General features: G+C 40.1%; 2 protein-coding genes across 3 annotated transcripts; both read right to left on the bottom strand.

The window, feature by feature from the left end:
* Nucleotides 1–497: 497 nt before the first annotated feature.
* Nucleotides 498–11,871, bottom strand: lg23h7orf57 (linkage group 23 C7orf57 homolog). 2 transcript variants are annotated; one of them, XM_005452335.3, is made up of 9 exons: nt 11,797–11,871; nt 11,427–11,559; nt 10,712–10,759; nt 10,430–10,603; nt 7,557–7,644; nt 7,151–7,280; nt 6,436–6,500; nt 6,236–6,336; nt 498–3,682 (listed from the first exon to the last, which is right to left on the bottom strand). In XM_005452335.3, exons 1-9 carry the CDS (start codon nt 11,854–11,856, stop codon nt 3,624–3,626), a joined length of 858 nt encoding a protein of 285 aa, XP_005452392.1. In that variant the 5' UTR covers nt 11,857–11,871; the 3' UTR covers nt 498–3,623. The 2 variants fall into 2 exon arrangements, with proteins under 2 accessions (XP_005452392.1, XP_013127641.1); XM_013272187.3 differs by lacking the exon at nt 11,797–11,871 and having other exon boundaries at nt 11,370–11,476.
* A 1,970-nt stretch (nt 11,872–13,841) lies between these two features.
* Nucleotides 13,842–21,154, bottom strand: LOC100698054 (four and a half LIM domains protein 2). Its single transcript, XM_003446543.5, has 6 exons — nt 20,960–21,154; nt 18,150–18,329; nt 17,870–18,044; nt 17,301–17,470; nt 15,582–15,768; nt 13,842–14,422 (listed from the first exon to the last, which is right to left on the bottom strand). Exons 1-6 carry the CDS (start codon nt 21,035–21,037, stop codon nt 14,271–14,273), a joined length of 942 nt encoding a protein of 313 aa, XP_003446591.2. The 5' UTR covers nt 21,038–21,154; the 3' UTR covers nt 13,842–14,270.
* Between the last annotated feature and the right edge of the window lie 914 nt (nt 21,155–22,068).

Here is a 22,068-nt window from a genome sequence, read left to right as displayed (position 1 = left end):
ACACAGCGTTGGTAAGCTTGCTCTTCATTTCCGGTTTGCTGGTAGGTTTTGTTTTTTTAGCTGAAATGTTTTAACTTTCAGACATCATACATGTTACAACTTTAGTGGAGCAAATTTACAATTGATTAGGAGATGTTTTGGTTGTATATCTGTTTAAATGCAATTGCATATGCTATGTATGCTATAATCTTATCAGACTAAGATTTTGTGCTTTTATTTTATTTAATTATGTATATGCTTCTAAATTATACTAATGTAAGGTGACCTTGAGAGTTTTGAAGAGACTAAAAATAAAGAAAATATTGTTTTAAAGTTGTTGTTTTTTTAAAAAGCCACAATAAATTTCATTTTGTTTTAAACATTAAACATGAACACACCTTTACGCATCTTTAAATAGGTGTGTGTGAGAAAGCATCCACATTTGGTGTAGAAAGAAAAGGAGGAGCTTCGTTGGTGGATTCTCACACTCAGAAAGAAAAGAAAAAGCAGAACACAGGTACATGCACATGCCCATTTATTTAAATGACAATTAAAGAGTCTGTGTGCGGTCTTAAACGTAAGCATGGTCTCTGTTTAACAGCTGCCTTCTTCCGTCTCCTCTGGTGCACCTTAAGTAAACTTGCAGATAGAAAGCAAGACGAGTGACAAGACTTCGGGAAGGAAGCTGCAAAGTTAAGCCACTAAAAGGTTTCCCACTACTGGTTTGTAAACCGATAACGCCACCGGCTCACACGGAGCCGAGGAAGACACATGACAAAACACTGCTTTTTTAATAACTGTGAATACCTGAATATTTAACAGCTTGTTAAAAATAAACCCGCTCTTCAAAGCAAATGGTTTCAAAAGATGATACATTCGACGTTCCTTGCACTGCAAAGTAAAACACCGTGCCGGTAAAAACATGTTGGAAACACCACACAGAGATAAATTATGCATCAATGATTAAATATATTAAAACCAGACAGCCGTGTTGAACATGAAACATCCCTTGTAAGGGTTTTAAATTCTTTCCAAACAAGAGTCCGTTACTGCTGCAGCATTTCTGACACGCAGGTGATGAATTTGTTGGACGTATTAGGAGAAACACGTCACCGCTATCCTTTTCATTTTAAGAGCAACACCCCCCCCCCCCCCCGAACAAATGTCCCTGAAGGATTAGGATTTCTGCTGTCACGGTTACGCCTCAAAAGTTAAAACTATTAAATGACTCAAAGCTGAAATGTCCATCAAACACAGAAATCCATTACTTTTTTCCCCTAGGCATCCTGACAGTCAAACTAATGTTGCAACAAGAGGAGGAGGAGATGGGAGCTTTTCAACTTTTATAGCATCAGTCTGCTCCTAAACTGAGCTTTTCAGGTCCTGAAAGTCTCCTGCATTTAATTTGGGGAATTACATCAAGCACAGGGACATTATCACCTTGAATACAATGTTAAAATCTAAAGATTCAACACTGGCTCTCGACTGATGTTGGCATATTAGGCGGGAGGAAGAAGGTAATTTTCTGCTGTGTCACATCCGTTTTGCAAGGCTTGAATGTTCCAAAAACTGAGCTATAAAAAGCTAAAAGCTATATATGTAGATGTACTTTTAAACTAAACATTTGTTTCCTTGGGGTGGGGGGGTGGGGGGGCAAACAGCTCCCAAAAGACTTGAGAAAATATCTGATCATTAACCATTTTTTACTTCAATAGCCTGGTATTTCATAACTTCATATTTTGGTGCATCCCTTGTTAAAACAACTGTTATCAATAAAGCGGCAACAGCTGGGACAGAAAAATTAAACCATCATGCAGTTCCTCCAATGACCACTTAAGGCAGGCACCAAAGGTGAGTCAATCCCCATGGACTCCTATGTTAAAAAACCTTTACAGCTTTTCTTTTAATGGAAATTATCTGACCAACAGTAGGACCATTATGGCATTCAATAGCACCGATCACCAGGGCAAGCAAGGCAGGCAGTACCTGTCCTAAATGCGATCCATATATACAGTCAATAGTTTTAACAAGGAGGTGCACGTATCAAAGTGTCTGCGGACAAGAGACCAAATCCCAAATATGCGTGTGAGTGTATGTGTGATAGATTAAAGTATTTTAAATGCTCAGTGAGAGCCAAAAAGCACAATATAAATACCAGTCTATTTGATGCAAGCCTACTAAATCTAATAATACTTTACTCCGAACCACTTTTATCAATGTAAGCGTGTCATTTCCAGAGTGGTGGCTATGTGCATCTTTAACATTTAGTCTATTGGCGTCAATGCATTTCAAACCCCAAAAGTACATTTCTAGGCTATTTTATTACAACATTTTATAGTTATATGATACATATCTTAAATGTTATATGAACCGAAGTATTCCTTGCCTTTAATGCTGCAGCAGTAATCATTCCTCTCATCTGATCAGAATAAACTCTCCATCGCGTCATGAGGTGGAGGGCTCAGCGTGACTGGGCTGTGCACTAACACTAACTTCTTCCTACTGACGTCTACGAAGTCTAAACACTGCATGAGCAGGGAAAAAACTGCTTGGTTGGCACGTTCAGAACTCACTTAAAAAAAGACGAAGGGGAAAAAAAAAAAATCCTCTCCTGCCTTAATCTTCACTGGGAATTACACTGGAATTGACTTTCAGCTTGTCGGCCTGCAGAAGGAAGTCGTTCTCCCCAAAGTTGTCCAGGATGTTTTATCTGTTGTGTGAGATTTGGGTTTTTTAAGCTGGAGGAAAATGCACTGATTTAGCAGAGAGGGGCTTTAACCTGGAGAATAGAGTAAGTTTAGATCTTTGACTGGGAAACTGCTGACATATCTGGCCTGGACTCCAACATTTGGTTCTTTGTTATATTCTGTTCTGTTGAGCCTTGTTACTGAGGAAAAATGAGTCTTTGTGAGTCCATGTTTCTGGATTTTATAGCCTCAACAATGACAGCGTTGTGGGGCGAAGGGGTTTGTGAGAAAAGGCAACCTTTTGCAGAGCAGCAAGCTAAAAAAAAAAGAAAAAGAAAAAAAAAAATCACTTTTGGTCCAAACAAACTGTGGCGGCTGTGGCCATCAGCATTCGTTTTAGCACGTGGTCACAGCCGCAGGGCTGCTGTCTCAGCGAATGAGCGTATTTGCCCCCGCATCAGCAAACACACCAACCTGTAGCATCCCTTCAGACAGCAGGAACATTTGGTCAAAAAGAATAAATATGTCACGTCACTGGAACCACAATTTATAAGCACAAACACTTGGTTACTTCACTAACTCGATCTTCATACAACCAGGGAGGGGAACTAACGGCACATGAGGTGGAAACAACCAGCCTGTTAGTTTCCGGCCCTGCACATGACTCGTCTTTCAAATCGAGGAACGACAAAACAAATAAAAGACACCGTGAGCACCGACACTTCTACTCAAACATAAAACCCGCCTGACTTCTTTTTACAAATTAAAGCAAATAAATAGGGAGAGAGGACAGTACCTTTGCATAAACATGAGTACAAAAACATAACAGTCAGTGGATGTACAGTAAATGCGAGTGATTCCAAGAGGGGCAGAGCAGTGCCTTCGTGGATTTGTGACACCATGAATCAGTGTTAAGACGCCCCCCCCCATTCCCCTCCAGACCAGGACCTGTGCTCACTACTCCAGATCGTCCACGTCCTCCGTCGCGACGGTGCTCGTCTGTTCTGAGGTCACACCTGAAAAACAAAACAAATGTGAAGAAGAGGAAACGTCTCTGAGGCTTATCAGACCAAACTGTAAATGCTCTCTCCCACTAATGACATACGAGTTAATACCACTGTAATCTACTGTTACAACCAGCTTATTAGTATTAGTTTTACATCAACTACTTTAAATGGACAGTTTATCCAAATAAATGTACACTATATTGGAAAAAAGGATCGCTCAAGGGAATTTGAATGCCATCCCATTCTTAATCCATAGGGTTTATTATGATACTGATCTGCAGCTATTCTATGTTCTTAGTGCTATTCACTGTAATCTAAGGAGCTTGGAAAGAAAAGCAAGCTTCTTCGGTTAAAGAAGCTTCTCGAATGAGAGATGAAATGTCTTCAAGAAACTTAAAGAAATCCTGTTGCTTTTCTTTCCAAGCTCCTTAGATCTTCTGGGAAGGCTTTCCACAAGGTTTAGGAGTGCGTTTATGCAAATTTTGAGCAGACACTGATGTTGGATTAGAAGGCCTGGCTTGCAGTCTCCACTCTAATTCATCCCGAAGGTGTTCTGTTGGATTGAGATCAGGACTCTGTGCAGGCCGGTCAAGTTCTACCACACCAAACTTGCTCATCAGTGCCTGGTCACACTGGTTAATTACTTTCAAATGTGTCACTGGTGCACAGTCATGTTGGAACAGGAAGGATTCACCCCCAAACTGTTCCCACAAAGTTTCACGAAGATGAAACTGTCCAACATATTTTGGTATGCTGAAGCATTAAGAGCTCCTCTCACTGGAACTAAGAGGCCGAGCCCAACTGCTGAAAAACAACCCCACACCATAATCCGCCCTCCACCAAATTTTACACTCGGCACAATGCAGTAAGACAAGTACTGTTCCCCTGGCAACCATGGAAACGCTTACCATGAAGCTCTCTACACACTGTTCTTGAGTTAATCTGAAGGCCACATAAAGTTTGGAGGTCTGTAGCGATTGGCTTTGCAGTCAAAGTTAGTGACCTCTGTGCACTATGAGCCTCAGCATCTGCTGAGCCCGCTCTGTGACTTTACGCGGCCTAACACTTCATGGCTGAGTTGCTGTCATCCCCAATCACTTTCACTTTTGCTTCCACAGCTGACTGTGGAATATTTAGTAGTGAGGAAATTTCACGATTGGACTTATTGGACAAGTGGCACCACAGTGAAACTCGCTAAGCTCCTGAGAGCCATTCTTTCACAAATGTTTGTAGAAGCAGTTTGCATGCCTAGCTGCTTGATTTTAGCCACCTGTGGAAATGGAAGTGATAGGAACACCTAAATTCAGTGATTTGGATGGGTGATTGAATACCTTTGGCAATATAGTGTATTTTTCCAGTGTAACTATGTTGTTATAGTTGGCCTGAGACCTGTACTATGAAGCAGGATTTGTTAACTTATCGGGTTAACCTCGGGTTTTCATTTTTATGATGACTTCTGCCGCAGGCCTAACATACTCGAAAGCACATCCAGTTTAAAATAAGAGATCACCTACTGACCAATCAATTCTCTGTGAAAGTACATCACCAATGCTGGAAGCTCGCTCAGTGCGCAGACAGCAGGAAGGTCTAATCTTTTTTTAATAGTGTCTAAAGTCTTTGCCTTTCCCCGATGAGCGTCAGTAAGAAATACAGATTTCTAGAAGCAACTTTGTTCCCATTTTTTCCATGTTGGCTGCAAACAATTTTAAAATGATTTCATTTTTCTGTAACCCTGAGCCAAGTCTATGTTTGATTTCTTTTTCTTTCATCTAGTTTATAACCACACACAGCTTCTGCATTTTGGCATTAAGCAAATAATTACAATGCCTCATGTGTTGTTGTTCCTCTGGGGTATTTAAATAATTAAAACCAGATTATATTTTTTAATTATCCACATATGTAAAACGTTAAAATTGAAAGAGGGTGTAGTTTTTTCACTACTGTAGCATCACAAAATGTAATAAAAAAAAGCCTCTTGAAGCCATAACAGTAGCCCAACAGCAATTTACAGGTATTTTACTTTCATGCACACCCAACATAATTTATTATTTGGCATCATATTTGGTGAAGTCAGTCTAAAGACCTACATGATGCTGGAGTGCTTATTTGGCACCTGCCTTAGGTGCACACAGGAATACTCCTTACTCATTTTTGATACGCGCTGTGAAGATTCATCATTGGTGCTGCTGTTTGAACCACCATAATGTTTGGACACATCCATCAGCTGATGCAGACTGTGGCTGTGGATGACTACGACCATTTGCTGGACCTGTAGCTGTATACCTTGTCTAGCATCTCCATTAGCTCCGCTGATAGAAGGACAGATGCAGAAAATCTTTACCACCCTATACCACAATACCTGCCTTCATTACTTATTTCCTGAGGTCTTCAACTCTTTGTATTTTCTATTTAATTGGCAACTTTTGGGACAAATAAACATTTCTTATCTCACTTTCCCTCCAGTCTGTATTAAATCTGTAAACACGATCGATATTATGTATTGAATTTACTGCAGGATTCACACATCACCGGCTAACACCCTGCGGCTGTTTAACATCATACTTGAGGCATCGTCGTCATTGAGTGACTTCTTCTGCCCCTCCACGTAGCCGTGACTCAGCAGCTTGGACATGCTGACGGGTGGAGTCTTCTTATCATAAGACCTGAAGAGGCAGAACGCAGCAGTTTTACTTTACGCTTTAACCCTTACATGTATCCATATATTGTTACTTTAAGGAACCAAACAACCAGAGAGTTATTACCTTCTTTTGTATTTGTTGGTTAATGTCAGACCCTCCATCTCAGAGGCTGGAGCATCAGGAGACATCTGCAGGATGAGAAAGCCGTGGTTATCTCTGTATCACTTCAAGATATAAAGGGCTTGCATGTAACAGCAGCATTATTCAACAAATACATCATTACTTCATGAGGGCCACTAATATAGCATGGGGGTAAATCTGGGAAACAGAAAAAGGATGAAATGAAGGAAGAAAAGTCAAGAAATTAGTCGTGCCATGAAAAATGATCCAATAAACTGACAACAAAGCAAAACTGCTCAAACTCAAAATAATTAAAAAGCATAAATATATAATAAATAGCAGTTTTAAAAAAAATTGCACGTCCTCTGCACATTTTATTTGATGCAAACTTTGCAATATCTGAAAACCATCTCTGTCACAGCTCTTCAGATATTGTACACTGTAATATATTCAAAGCATCGCTTGTACTTACCCAGAGATTTGATTTAAAAAAATGAAAAATTCCAGTAAATTATCACCCAAAGCACCGGCAGTAAATTAGACCCAAATAAACTTCAAATAAGCTGAAAATGCGATGATGGAGCGAAACCAGGTGAAAACACAAGGAAAGGTGATGGGAAAAACTTATAAATAAATTAAATATGGAAGGCACTGGTATGGCATCAGTGGAACGGCAGTGGAAGTGGGAGGGGGTGATGCATTTTTGGAGTCCATTCACCTTCTCTTTACCCTGGGTAAATCTATCAGTCTCTCTTTCCCAGGATGTACTGTTATCAGTGCCAAACGGCGGGGCGAGAGGCTGCCTGCCTCCCTTCGGCTGGCCATCGGGAGACGTTTCCTTGCTTCCGCTGTAAGCACAAAACCACGATGACATGCCATGTGAAATTACTGCTGGACACTTCTGACAGCCTGCGAACTGTTAGGATGCAGACTGCATGGCTTGCTAATGCCGAGGCCCGCGCTCAGGATGACCAATGAGCGCAAACGGTCATCAGGTTTCTCTTTTATTAAAGCTTCATATCTGTGTGACAATCAGAGCTTTCAGCCGCTTAAACTTTAGAAACAATCGCTATAACTGAAGCTTTTCAGTTAGCGACGCGTCCTCATTGCAGCTCGTCTCTCACCTCTTTGACTCATCATCTCCAAACCAGTTGGGTGGATTGTAGGGTGTCTTCGGCATGTCGTCATCGTCCACATCGTGGCTCAACAGCCCTGCAGCAAAAAAACCAAAAAACAAAACACAATGCAACCAAAGCACTGACAGCAGTAATGAAGCATTGTGTCTCACCTTTAAGAGCACAATGTGGCATTTAACTTACTGCCTATTGAGCCAAGCAGCTAAACAATTACTCCAGACCAAGCTGAGGCTGGAAAGCTGTTTTTTTAGGCAGCCTAACTGTGAGAAGATAAACATTCATAATGTTTATCTTCTCTTCTGCTATTTGCCACATTATTCTCCTGCATTGCTGTTACAGCAGTGATTTGACAGCCCTTAACAATCTACAACAAAGCGTGGATCGCGACCCTGAACTTTTCAGTTACAGCACAAGGTGGAGAGAAGCTGCAGAGTGCCCAGGAGGCAGAGTGAGTGCCAAGTCACTAAAAGCTTTAATAAAGAGAGCAGATTATGTTAAACAAGCAGTGCACTTGAACTTAACGCATCAAAATCTTTAATTGGAAGTTTTTCCAATGGACTCTGGTATCTGGAAACAAGCCTCTAATGCATGTATGCGCACAAAAACAAGCACTACTACTTCTACAGGGCTCTGATTATTCTACACCCTAGACATCATGCATACATTTTAAAATACATTTCCTTAAACTTAATTCAAAAGATAAATGAGTAATATATGGGGATATAGTGAGTAAATTAAAAATATTTGTTTTTATTTCAAATCTGAATAACCACAATGTCACATTTCTTATCAAATGAGCCCACACATGCAGACTAGCATGAAATATTCATATGAAACTTTCTGTGCAGGAGCTCTGCTTCTCCCAAGAGAAATGAAGTCTGCAAAGTTGCAGTTTCTATAAACAAAAAGAGGTTGATGTGTTTTCCTAAAACGAAGAAGCTTTTCTTTCTCTTTTGGAGTAGTCTCCTTCTTTTCATGTTGTGGACTTTTAAGCCTGTTGTTTGAGGTTTGCATTTCAAAGCCATGTGTGTCACCCGGGAGGCGTTTTTAGTCACAAAAATGGGGCGAGCAGTGTTGCTTCAAAGCCTCCACGCTGAGAGCAGCAACCGCAGAGGGCTCATCCAGGTAACTTCAGGGTATCCTGACCAGGTTATGTTTAAGATTAGACATCATCAGGTTTGAAATTGCTGCCTACCAACTACTTCTCTGGAAAACAGAGTCACCATTCCTGGAAAAGCCCTCACACCTGTGTTGTGTTGACAGTAACAGAGTGTGAAGTTTTTTAAGAGCATCTGAAGCCTTTATTATTTCCCTGAAGAGCAACAGTAATAAATACAGGTTCTTTATTATTGATTTTTCTCCCTGTTTGCTGCAATTCTTGATCAATTTTATTGTTCTACACATGTGAATACAGAATCCTAAAACACGACACCTATTTGTACTTGCTGACCTTTTAACAAATTTGCACACAGACTACGACTGAACATTACCAGGACAGCGGCTCAAAGGAAATCTAAAGATTAATTTAATATAATATGTAACTGTAATCCATCTGATTCACCCGCTCTTTAAAGATAGAGCTGTGGTACTGAGAGGTCAGTCAGCATTTTTGCCAGCTTTCCTCCTTCAAATAAGCTAAACTTTATTAATATAGACCAGTAACGCTTCACTGCACTTAAAGCTCACATGCATTCATGCAGCACCTTTAAAACCTCACACACACACACTCACAGCTGATGTGTCTGCAGTAGCTGTGTTGCTTTCAGTCTGGATCATGTGGTTAACCTCTACATATTTTTATCTCCACTGTAAAATCTGTGGCTCTGCTGCTGAGTACCCTATCCATGTTTCATGTGATCGATAAACCCTGGCTTCACTTATCAACCTTATAACCACCTTTATGTGACTGCTTGGCTTGACTGCCTATGTTAGGGTAAGTGAAGCCAGGTGAATGAGTTTCCTCATCTAAACGCTGGTACAGAGCGTAGAAGTCAGGAATCTCCTACGTTGGGTTGTGCTCACACAAAGCTCCTTTCTTGCACAGTTGTGAGCCATTTTAAGGCCTTCTGATATTTGTGTTTTTATGTTTCATTTTCTTTTGTTGACATTCAGATACTAAACTTTATTATAGAATTATAATATTACTCAATATCCATCCAAGCATCCACTTTATATGGGTCCAGGTCACAGGGGCTGCAGTCTAAACAGAGATGCACAACCTCAACCCAGCCACCTCTAAAGCTCGCCTTGGGGAACACTGAGGGCCTCCCAAGCCAGCCAAGTGACTGTACCTCTCCAACATGTCCTGGGTCTGTTCCAAGGTCTCCTCTTGGTAGAACATGTCCTGTATACCTCACCTAGGAGGTGCCTAAAATGAGATGATCTCCAAACCACCTCAACTGGTTCTCTATATGGTTGTCTGTGTCAAAGTGTTGGCCCTGTGACAGACATGATCTGTCTAGGGTGTATCCCACCTCTCCAGCCTCCCCATGACCCTGAACTGCATTAGCATACTAGAGCCTGACTGAGAGACATATTTGATGATTTAAAAATGGAATCAATCAGACTCTTTCAGACACACAAAACAGACTTCTCTAACATTTGCTATGTGCAGCTCTAGTACTTATATAAGAGTTTAGTCTCCCCTCAAAATATGTTTCTGTTTAGTAAATGGACAAAAATTACAGACTTTTTTTTAGTCGTGTACTCTGAGCCAGGAAAACTCTGAAACTCTTCGTAACATTAGAGCATGAATCACTTTTTTACACTGGCAATCTTCATATAGATGCATTTCGAGGCATCCTTGCTGCGGAAGGCTCTGGAAAGTGTTCAAACGCTTAAACAACACTGTCTAATTTTACCTTTGTGTCCCCCCTGCTTCGCAAGCTTGACGTAGTCCGAGTCCGTCTCAAATATCCCAACTCGCCGCCCGCTGATCCTCTCCACTGGAGCGCTTTCGGTGGCGGTCTGGCACAGCCCGGGGATCTGGGAGGTCGGTCCCGTCACGCCGCTGTTCACCGCCCCGGGCTTTATGCCTGCAATAAATGAAAATTACAACATTGTGTCCTTGCTGATAAATATGTAATTAATTTTTTAGCCTTAAGTTTCAACATGTATTACAGGTTATGGAGTTTGGATCTTACCACCGGGCTTGGTCCTTCTATGGTTGGGTACAGCAGCACTCATTTTATCTGAAGACAAAAAGGCAGGTCTGATGAGAAACAGGCCCATTTTATAATGTGCAAAGAGTTTCTTTAAAACAACCTGGCATTTCTGACACCTAATTTATTGCCTAGTTGACAGCATGTGTGTTAATTTTACAAAAAAAGAAGAAAAAAAAAAAAAGCCAAAAAACACTGCTTATATTTGAAATTTTTCTAGGGTATTTGGAGCCTTATGTAACCTTCTGTAAAGCACAGCGGCGATACTGTGCGCCACAGTAATGACACTGACGAGACCATTAAAATAAAAGCAGTATTTTGCTTTCATTTTCAGAAGCTACCACCAATAAAAGCTAATAATCGCACATTTCTCACTCTTGAAAAAATAAAGCCGTGTAAAATTAAGAGTTATACTTCACAAATACTATCTTATATGTGCATACAGTAACACAGCTTGGGCAAACACAGCGGAGGCATCTTTTCTTTCTAGTGTTTTCCACGCTATAATTTAACAAAGCCGTGCTAATGTGGTTAGCCGCCTCCCTACTTGCCGCAGCAGCTCTCCTGCGCTCAAATATTTTGCGCTACAGCGGTGTTCTTTAACAACACAACAGCCATGAAAATAAGACATATGTCTTACATTATATGTGGTTTTTAATTTCTCGTAATTGTGGAGTAGGGTGTTGCTGTTAAATACCGTTAGCTTCTCGTTCCTCTTCTTCTAGAAGCAGGGCTGGACACGGGCACTTCCTGCGGCACCTGCTGCCCACTTCCGGTGCACAAGCAGGAAGATCGTGTGTATTTGACGGAGACAAACTCTGTGATCTTCTCTGTGACACTCACAGTGGATTTAGAGATAATGAGACAGAGCAGGAGTGAGAATGGGACAGAGTGAGTGCTCTTCTCGTGATTGTGCTCGGAGCATGAACTGCTAATCCTAGCTGGGCTACGACTAATTCCTGTTTCACACGAACGACTGTGTTAAATGAACTCAGTTTTATGTTCTAATGTCCCTTATTGTTTATTATAAAATAATTTATGTATAGTACACTACAATATTTACTCACCTGTGTCCAGGTAATCGTAATGAGGTTGGACTTGAGCTTTTTATTTCTTAACCATACCATAATTTATTTATATAACACTTTAAAAACAACACATAACCGACCAAAGTGCTGTACAGCAGAAATATAAAAAGTACAAAAAGAATAATAAGTACAATAAATAATAAATAAACAGTGTCAGTTACCCACTGAGTCAAAAGCCAGCGACATTTTAAATACTCTTTAAATGAGACAAAATTTAAGAAGTTTAATTGTGTGTATGGGTGCTACCATGGTAATTACGTTGTCCGTATTGACACTAGTTGTGTCTGCCATACAGATAAAGACTCTTGCATCTAACAGTCTGCACAGTTTTGTCTTGATGCATGCTCAATCATCCAGGTAAGTAAATCCCAAAAGCCAAAACTAGCTCACACTCATTCAGTGGTGCTAGTTTCAGTCATTATGCAAATGTACTGTTTATGAGATTGGGGAAACCTGCAGTCAGCTGAGACTGAAGAAGTCACTTGGATGAGTGATGAAGCGTTTCTCCCATTGAAAACGCTACAGTATAATAGCGTCAGCTGTTTGGTTGCCATCATAAGCTTCTTGTTTTGCTGTTATAATCTAAAGCATTTTTATTACATTAATCTCTATCAGTGTGTTCTCATCCATCATCATCATCATCATCGTTTATTTATTTAGCACTTTAAAAACACACCAGGCAGACCAAAGTGCTGAACAACACAAAAACAAAGAAAAGCAAAATATAGTATAAAAGTTAAAAAGAGTTAAAAGCCAGGGAATAAAAATAGGTTTTCAATCCGTTTTATGATCATTAAAATTTAAAAAGTTATTTGCCATCCACGGTTTAACGTCATCGAGACAGTCAAGTAAAGATTCACAGCAAGTATCCTGGTGGCTAAAAGGTAAATAAAGCTGACAATCATCAGCATACAAGTGAAAAGATACTTTATGTTTTCGAAATATCGCGTCAAGAGGGAGTAAATACAGAAGGAAGCGTAATGGCCCAAGGATAGATCCCTGGGCCACACCCCAACGTAGAGGGGCCACAGAACATGCGGCCAGCCCCAGCTTAACACAAAAACTCCTGTCAGAAAGGTATGACTTTATCCATGACAGTGCCAAATTTGAAATTCCCACCCAGTGGTGTAAGCGGGAAATCAGGAGATCGTGATCAACTGTGTCAAATGCAGCTCTCATGTCCAATAAGTGGGCACAGCATATTTACCATGATCAGCCGCAACAAGAATGTCATTCATAACTTTGACAAGAGCTGTCTCCATACTGTGAAAGGGCTTAAAACCAGATGGAAAGACCTCAGACAGTTGTGAATCAATGAGGTAGTCCATCAGCTGGGTATGTTCAATCCTCTCCAGGATCTTACTTAGGAAGGGAAGCTTAGAGATAGGTCTAAAATTCGACATAACCGAACTATCTAGGCCAGGTTTCTTAAGTAAGGGATGTATGACCCACCAGGGACTTGGCCGGACAAAAGACTAGTATTGATAATCTTCAGAATGTAAGGTCCAACGGTAGGAAATACTTTTTGAAGAAAACAGGGGGTAACAACACCATCTGGGGAACCACAGGGCTTTGCGTGTAGTACCAATTTCTCTAGATCGGACAGGGAAATTGGTGCAAAGGCAGAGAACGGGCTTGAGCAAGAAGCATACGTGACTGAATCAGCAATAGATACTATCGGAGCTTTCAGGCTAGCAATCTTGTCCACAAAAAGTTGTGGACAACTTGTCTTGACTGCATATTTCCTTTGTTTAACAAGATATGAGGATATTGTTGCAGGATCCCTTCCCCCTCTTTCCTGGTAGTGGATGGTAAACCCAATATGATTAATTTCTGCACAAGTTAATTAATTTTTTAATACTAAACATATAAAAATGTAAAACGAGTTTTTGGAAATCGGGTCTTTTTTTTTTGGCGAACTTTGTCATGCAAACTTTGTGTCATAACTGTGTAAATGTATACTGTCCTTCTGGATTTTTGACTCAACATAGCTAGTGGGCCAGCATGTCAAAGCATTAATCCAGTTTAGCATCCTTTAAAGCTCTTTATTGTGCCTAACAGATTGAAATTAGATTACACAGCAATGATTTAATTAGAACAAACATCATTAGTAGTAACAATTACATCATAGTGCTATCAGTTAAGAACAGCCTCACATGCTCTTACATGTGCTGTCACATAGTATATTTGGGTTATAGCATTCTAGACTTGAAAGTAAAACATGTTCTTGTTCTACATGTGGATGATTCCTGAGCAAAATGCAGAAATTCTGATGGGGAATAAAGGCTGCAGGTCATTCACATAAAACGCAGTATCTTCAGTGCATGCATAAAAAAACATGTTAATGTTTAAGACACTGATAAATGATTCAAATCATGCAAAGTTAGGTGAATGCTGCTGTGCATGCTGACAGGGAGCCGATCCAGCTCGGGCTGTCTTCTGGTGGATTTCGCTCAGATGTCCTTGCCGCAGTCGGGGCACAGGATGTCGTCTTTGCACGTCAGGAAACCCCGACCAACCAGAGACACGCAGCACCGTTTGCAGTTGAAGCAGTCGTTGTGCCACTGGCGCTGCTCGAAAGAGATGTATTTGCTCCCCCCAAGACCTGAGATGGAGAGAGGAGTCAGCAAAGGGGAGTCTCATGATCTGGGTAATGAAATAACGCCGTAATTGATGGTGAGTGGATCCACGCAGGATGCTGAGGAGGGTGGGTTTATACTGTGATCGTCACCTAAAAGCAGTTAAGATTAAGCTGCTTTTAAGGAGGCTCCCGTGATCAAAAGTTTGCAGTATTAGATTTGTCTTGCTTCTGGGTGTGATATTTAAAGTGCTGCTTTAAATCGCACTTATGGTGGCCCGTTGGCCCAAAATAAAAGGTGATGAAAGCCACGGCCACAACCATTTAAACTTGTTATTCAGCCTTTGAAGACAAGTAGAGAATTTGTCTCACCTGAAAGTATTTTTGGCCAATTATTTGTTTAGTAGAATTTTGACATTGCATGATAAACTCCCTGAACATTTTATTAGGTAATGCAAATGGATAATCAGACAGTAAAAGACGGCCCGGCTGAAGTTTAAACCGAGTTCTAAAGGGGAACCTGGGACCAGTAAGGTGTACTAATTTACTCAGTCCTGAAGAATTAGGTTCATACTTTACATAGAAACTATGAAAGAGTCCATAATTTCAAGTGTTCCCTTATATATTATTTTAAACTGATGTTGTGTTTACCCTTAGTCACACTCATTTAAGGGAGAATTCAGTTTCTGGAGAACAAACCTGCACTTCAACAAAAATAGGTTATTTTTACAGTAATGTACCGTTGTTCATTTACCAGCAAATACCTTCAATGCTCACGCTAACAGCAGCTCTACTAGAATGTAACAGCTTCATGCTGGCAGATGAAGCTGCCAGTAGTTTTGTATAATTTAACAGGGAAAATTCTTAAAGCGTGGACTTAAAATCATAATTCCAACATATTTCTAGTAATTCTAGCAATTACGTTTTCTAATGAGCCTCGACTCAACATGCCAAGCTCATTTGGACAAGAATCCCCTTTGTACAGTCAGCAAACTGATACTACAGCTAAATTAAGCACTTTAATAGTTTATCCTGAACACTGTGGATCATAAAAATTAAACGCGTAAAGCAAGAAAAAGAAAAATTTAAAGGTGCAAAGTGTTGGTAACTCCCGGAAAACTGGTTATATGCTGGATGCGTAACACAAAGGTCAGTACTTCTGATATGAGTGTAGCATGACCTTTACCACTGATTGGGGTGGTGCAGTAAGCACATTTCTTAGCAAACAGGTTGCAAAAGCAATCAAGGCAGTAGGCAAAGTCATCTCGAGAGGTGAACCTCTGGCCGGCCAGCTGCTGCTTGCACCCGATGCAAACGAAGCACTCCTTATGCCAAGGCTGGTCGCGGTAGTTCACACCACCAGTGGTGATGGGCTGAAAAAGAGCATTTTACAAATGTTTAAATGACCAGCAGGGGGGACAACCACGGTTGTGAAAAGACTCAGTCCTGTAAAACTGCTATAGCAGTGGGAAAACAAGCCTCAGACCAACCACACCACACAACCAAGATGGTGGTGGTGGAAATGCTTATCTTGGGGCTTCAAAACACACCTTCACAAACAAACAGGTTATATCACCGTAGCTACATGTTTTATAACAACTGCGTCGGGCATATATTGAATCTTAAAATCTAAAAATACAGTTTCAAATGTTTTTAATACTGTGACAGAGCAGAAACACACTCATAATCCAGCTGTCAATCATAATCTAGAGCAAAAATTTAGAATAAGGTGAGAAATCGTTTAAAAGAAAAAGAACAGGATTCTATGCCTTAAACTATAACTCTGTAACTCCCACTTAGTTAAATACTTTTCTCACTTGATCAGCCAAACTTGGCGCACAGGTACATCTTAAGCCCCTGAAGGCTCTTATCTATAGCTCATATAATGTCATGTTGCTTAGCAACTACCAAGAAATGGCTTTAAAAGACCTGTTTTTAACATTGATGCATCCAAGCTTTATAAATAACACTGTGTCATTTTTTGTTTCACTATAAAAAAACAAACAAACATTAATTTATATTTACACAACTTAAATAATGCATGATATTTTATGCCATCATTAGGTTGCCTGGCAACCCCCTAGCAATTGGCTAATATGACCAAATTTTAGCCTGCACATAAATTGCATTCTGATTTTCTCACTGTGATTAAGTATGTTTAAATATCAGTGTGCAAACAATACTGTACATGAAGGTATTTTGCAGAAATACCTTCACAATATATGCTATGACGTGGTATTACACCCAAATAAAGGGGCAAACGTCACCCAGTATTGCACCCAAAGCTAAGCCAGTCTTGCATTTCCTTGCATTATCCTTGCTTTGCTTTATCCTTGGAGTTGACACTAGAAATTGAGGTATTTTGTTTGCTGTACTTGCTGTACTTGTGGATGTGGATTATCAAGCTACCACCATGTCATGTGATGTTGACTGAGAGGAACTGATTATCTTGTTTTTTAGGTCAGTATTGGTCCTGTTTGTTTTGGTAATGTTGTTTGAAAAAGAAAAATCCTGTACGACTGCTCCTGTTATTTCACTTACCGCTCTTTCCTTTGTAAACCAGTGTAACTTCACATTCTTGTCATTTTTGTGCATTTGTTGCTGACTTAGTCACAGGGGAGGCAGATGACTGCTCTCTCAGCTTTTAGCACAAAAAGACGCCTCCGATCCCTGCCTGTGTGACCATCTGTTTCCTGCCCAGAACTGTTACGTACCATGGATGTGAATCTTTTACCCTCCTTCATTGCATGTATTTTCATTATGACAGCATTTGCATTGATTTGGACCATTTATCAGGCCAAGTAAACAGAGGATGTGCAAGATCTTTCTTTTTACATGTCAGACTAGTTGAATCTGCAGCTTAACAAACAGTGCAATGATTATTAGGCACAGCGTGTCGCTTTACCTTCTTGCAGTGGACACACTGCAGAGCAAACTGCTTCTCATAGCAGGGCAGACAGTAGTTGTTGGCGTCCTTCTGGACAAAGCTCCTGGTGCCGATGGGCTGCTGGCAACGGTTGCAGGTGAAGCAACTCTCATGCCAACTGTTACCCTTATGCTCCATCTTTTTAGAGCCTGGTGGGTGCACAGGATGGAGAAGGAGAGAAAGAGAGTGACTAACAAATGTCATTTATTAGTTTGATCCATCTGGTGCTGATGTATCGCTGTGCTGTCCTTTGGGAAATCTCCAACTTGCTAAAGCTACTGTGGCTGTAAAAACTCAGTAGTGAAGGTCATACTCTAGTCTACTCATAGCCCACACTGCAAACACTGCAACACTTTTGCAAGTGGGCCACTGGACTATTTTATCCCTCCATGTTTATATCATTATTGTAGTGGAGATTGTTTCCTATTGATATCGACAATTTGCAGAATAAATTATATATTAGAATTTTGTTGGTTGCCATCTTGACGGCTGAAAGTGTTGGTCAGACCTAGAATGTGTGTGCTACAGTAACCTTAGAGTTTCCTCACCCGGCATGATGGTCTTCAGACACGCGTGGCACTTGGCGGAGTACTCGTTACTGTAGCACTCGATGCACATGAGCACTTCATCTTTGGTGGCAAAGGGCCGATCGACCAGAGACCGGCTGCACTTGTTGCAGAGGAAGCAGTCGCTGTGCCAGTGGCGATCCTTGTACGACAGATCCTGCAGAGACAAACACTCTCAGGTTCTGTGTGGAAATATTTCAACAACGGCAAAAACTAGAATCACTGTAAGAAAAATGTAGCAGTCAAAATGAGGGTATTTTACCTTGCTTGTGCAGCTGATGAGCTTCTGGCACACTTCGCAGGTGTTGGAGAATAGCGTCTCATAGCACTTGATGCAGTAGGGCTTTTCCTCCTTCAGGATGTACTTATGGCCGTACAGGGACTCCTGACACTCTGTACAATCATAACGCTCGCCCATTGCGACTCGTTTCAGTCCTATGCTCTGTAAGATAGTGCCATAAAAGTTGCATAACTGCAGCCACACACAGGAGCAATCACTGGCTCAAATGTAATCACATTTGTGCAATTAGAGACTTTTCTACAAAAGAACCACAGTACTATCTCAGGACCACGTGGCACATAAACATATTAATGATCATCATGCCTTTATGAACATGTGTAACCCAGCTGGAATTCCTGTGAAATAAAGCACTACACTCAGCAAATTAGCTAAAGGAATGTCACCAATAGCTTTGAAAATGGGGCTGAAATTAAAGGAGGGCTTATAAGACAGTGTCAAAGAAACAGGGGTTCCCAACAAATGTACCAAGACTTTAAAAGGTAGAGAAGAGGCTTTTAATATTAAGAAATATGAAGGGTTTATGATAGGGTATGGAGGATAGAAAGAGTTTTTGAAGAGTTTAAAAAAGACTACATGTGAATTTTCAAGGGCACGAAGGGTTTATGAATAAGTACATAGGTAGAGGTATAGCCACAGTGGGTTTATAGAGGGTTTTGAGGGGGCTTTTGAGGGTTAATTGAGGGTATGACAAGTTAAGGTGCAGATAAGGTATTTGAGGATTTGTGAAGAGGTATAAATAGTTTATGAAGGGCTATAAAAGGTTTGTGAAGGGGTATTATGGGTTTATGAAGGAGTTCCATTGGGGTTTTTTTGGAAAGCACTGAAAGGACTTACAATTTGCAAAGGATTAGAGGTGGTTTATGTGGGGCTATGAAGTATACAATGATTGTTTTGTTTGTTTAGATGGTAGAGAAAAAGTACATATAGATTGAGAGAAGACAGAATAAAAAAGGCACAAAGGGTACAGGGGATTATGGTAGGCGCTGATTTTGAAATATATTTGGGGAACATAGTGGATATAGATGGGTGTCAACACCCAACAGGATCCGAACATTTTTGCCTATGCCTAGAGTCAACTTACTTAACAGAGGCTGCTTTGGGTATCTGAGGAATTTTAGATGTGTTCACATGATTTTGGATGTATAGGGGAGTAGAGAAGAAATTCTGCATATTTCCTATTTGTCAAACTATTACCTGACTAAAACAGGCTGAAGCACAGTACAAAGAAATAACAGATTTGGAAATAAAATGCACATTAAAAGGGTTACATGGGTGATAAGGTTCTGTGAAAACTTTCAAATTAAAAATGAAATGTTAACTGCTCAACCTAACTATTCAATGTATCAGTTAACTTAAACAGCATCTGAAAACAACTTCACAAATACTGACAAGAGACTAGCTGTTGTATTTTAGCTGACACTGTACAAATCCTTCAAATAACATGCTACTTTACATTCTTACTTCATAATAAAGTATTTTTTGGAAGTAGAAACACAAGAATGATAGTAGACGGACTGTAAAATAGCAGTTTCGTGCAGGCAAATGTAGCTGTTATTTCTTACTGTGTTGTTTTATTAAATCATTTCTACAAAGACACCCTAAGGTATCATCCAAAAGCCTTCTCTCTGATCACAAAGCAGCTTTAGAACTTTTCTTTCAAATTTAAGTCAATAAAAATCTTTTAACTGACCTTTATAGTAATTAAGAAAAGATCTGAGCCTTTGGGTGTAATTAAATATGCAGTTTCTCCAAAACCAGCACGACTGAAAATCCTCCAGTCGTATAAACAAGCAAAAGCAAAAGCTGATTTCTGGATGTTGCATAAGACTTTCAATAGGGAGTTTCTTTAAATCCACCACTTCTTAAAGCAAGAATGTAACTGTAAATCATTCTTCAATGGCTCTTTATCCTTTACTCCTCCTCTATCAATACTCTCACTGATTTCCATCATGTGTTTGTTTGTTTGTTTTTTTTACCTAGTTTTAATCTTAGTTTTAGACTATTTAAAAGAGTTGAGTTTATACTTAAGAACTGTGTGCCCCTTGCTACTGTACCCTTTTGTAAATCCTTTGTACCCTCTACAGCGGCGGTCCCCAATCCCCGGAGTCGTTTGGTACGGGCCATGAGAGTTGAGGCTCGGGTGTGAAATGTATGGTTTTCAGGGTTTTTATCGTGTTTATCGTTAACTCGGTTTCCCTGGGTCTTTTCCCGTGTGTTATGAATAAATCTTCTTTCTTTTGTACCGGTACTGGTTTTATTTTGTTGTATTTATCCGCGACACCTTAAAGGCCAGTCCGTGAAAATATTGTTGGACATAAACCGTTCCATGGTGCAAAAAAAGTTGGGGACTGCTGCTCTACAGATTCCCTTCATAGCGTCATATACATCTATGAATCTTTTACACTATCTGAATTACACTACAAAACATGAGTACTTTTCTGTAAACCCCATTTCTACCTTCGTTCCTCTTATTGCCTGATACATCTCTTTAATTGAGTTTATTTAAATGTCATTATGTCATGGTGTATTGGCCAAATACCACACAAACTTTTAAGAATTTACTGAAAAAAGTCTGTGTTCACTTTTCCCTCACTCCTTCTAAAACGTTGCTCAACAATTAATCACCTAAACCTCCAGATAAAGTTGGATAACATTCAGCTAATCATGGGGAATTTACAAATACAACAACTATTACTATACAAAATTTATCACGATGCAGATTTAATGCGAGATTGAATTAGTGAGTAAAGCAACTCAACATAAAATCTTACCGGAGTATCACAGAGTATCAGAAGAGCAGCTTGGTTGCAGTCGAGGACCCGAGGTGTGTACTGAGCGCTGTGGTCCATCTCCTTTATACAGCCCGAGCATGATGTGACCCACACTGGGGCGTGGAGGCAGAAGCAGTGGTGTGACCGGAGTGGGCAGGTTAAATTCAGACGGGTATAAAGTCGAACCAAAAAGCTGTAAATCCCAGAAAATCCTGCTGTGAAAAGCTCAAAACAAACACTACCAAATAAAAAAGGATCTGTGATCAGCTTTAGTTTGAAGTTTGCCCATTTGTTTCCTACCCATTATAAAACTTTAAGATTGTGTCTGTGCTGGTCTTTAGCGGTTTATCTGCAGGTTTGGTGCACATTTTGCCCAGAGGATTTTCCATTTTAATGACTTTAAACTAATTTTCATATCCTGTTTTATACATCGGCTGTGCAAACTAAAGATACAAAGGAACTTTGCACATCCTAATATGAGAGATGAGGCAAAACATTTGTCTCCTGGTTTCTGTCACTAAGTCGATTTTGGTGAAACTTTGTGAAGAGGTAAGGAATAAAGAATAGAACCAGTTAAATTTTGATGTGGATCTGGATCACATTCTTTAAAATTGGGAAATAGAGCATTATACTTCTTAAAGAGTTGCCTTGTATCATTTACTGATGTAATTAAATCTTGGATGAATTTCTGTCTGTGTGTCTGTCATTGCATGACTTCGACTCAGTCCAGTGATTGTCAAACCTCTTCTGTTCTTCACTGAAGAAGAATCAATCACAGTAAAAGGGATGCGAGTGGAATTTTACTTAATTAATAAAAATCAGAAGTGACTGCTGTGAAGTTTCATTCACATTCTGAAGACTGTTTCTCATTGTGAGGCTCAAACTTGTGAAACGCTGCCTGCCATAGGTATTTTTTTTTCCCTGGTTAAATTATATTTTGTTAACTCTGACTTTGACTGGTTTGGTTCTTGACCAAATAGCTAGAGCACCAAACAAACGGCAAATCCTGTTAGACAATTTAACCCACCGAACATCAGCTTTGAGTTTTGTTCAAAGTGCTACAGGTTCACTAGCATGTGTGCAGGCTCATAAGTTTGTTTCTGTAGACC

This window comes from Oreochromis niloticus, linkage group LG23 (assembly GCF_001858045.2).
Source record: "Oreochromis niloticus isolate F11D_XX linkage group LG23, O_niloticus_UMD_NMBU, whole genome shotgun sequence".
Taxonomy (NCBI): domain Eukaryota; kingdom Metazoa; phylum Chordata; class Actinopteri; order Cichliformes; family Cichlidae; genus Oreochromis; species Oreochromis niloticus.
Note: the sequence above shows the minus strand (reverse complement) of the source record. Positions and strands in the feature narration are given on the sequence as shown.

What these genes read in the sequence shown, in the direction of transcription:
- lg23h7orf57 (XM_005452335.3), bottom strand. Translation starts at nt 11,856, where the DNA reads ATGGTATGGTTAAGAAATAAAAAGCTCAAGTCCAACCTCATTACGATT. An exon ending in TTACGATTACCTGGACACAG is followed by an intron (nt 11,560 to 11,796) that starts GTGAGTAAATAT and finishes TGAGTGTCACAG; the next exon opens with AGAAGATCACAGAGTTTGTC. An exon ending in ACCAACAAATACAAAAGAAG is followed by an intron (nt 6,337 to 6,435) that starts GTAATAACTCTC and finishes CTGCCTCTTCAG; the next exon opens with GTCTTATGATAAGAAGACTC.
- LOC100698054 (XM_003446543.5), bottom strand. Translation starts at nt 21,037, where the DNA reads ATGGACCACAGCGCTCAGTACACACCTCGGGTCCTCGACTGCAACCAA. An exon ending in TCATCAGCTGCACAAGCAAG is followed by an intron (nt 18,045 to 18,149) that starts GTAAAATACCCT and finishes TTGTCTCTGCAG; the next exon opens with GATCTGTCGTACAAGGATCG. An exon ending in TCTGAAGACCATCATGCCGG is followed by an intron (nt 17,471 to 17,869) that starts GTGAGGAAACTC and finishes TGCACCCACCAG; the next exon opens with GCTCTAAAAAGATGGAGCAT.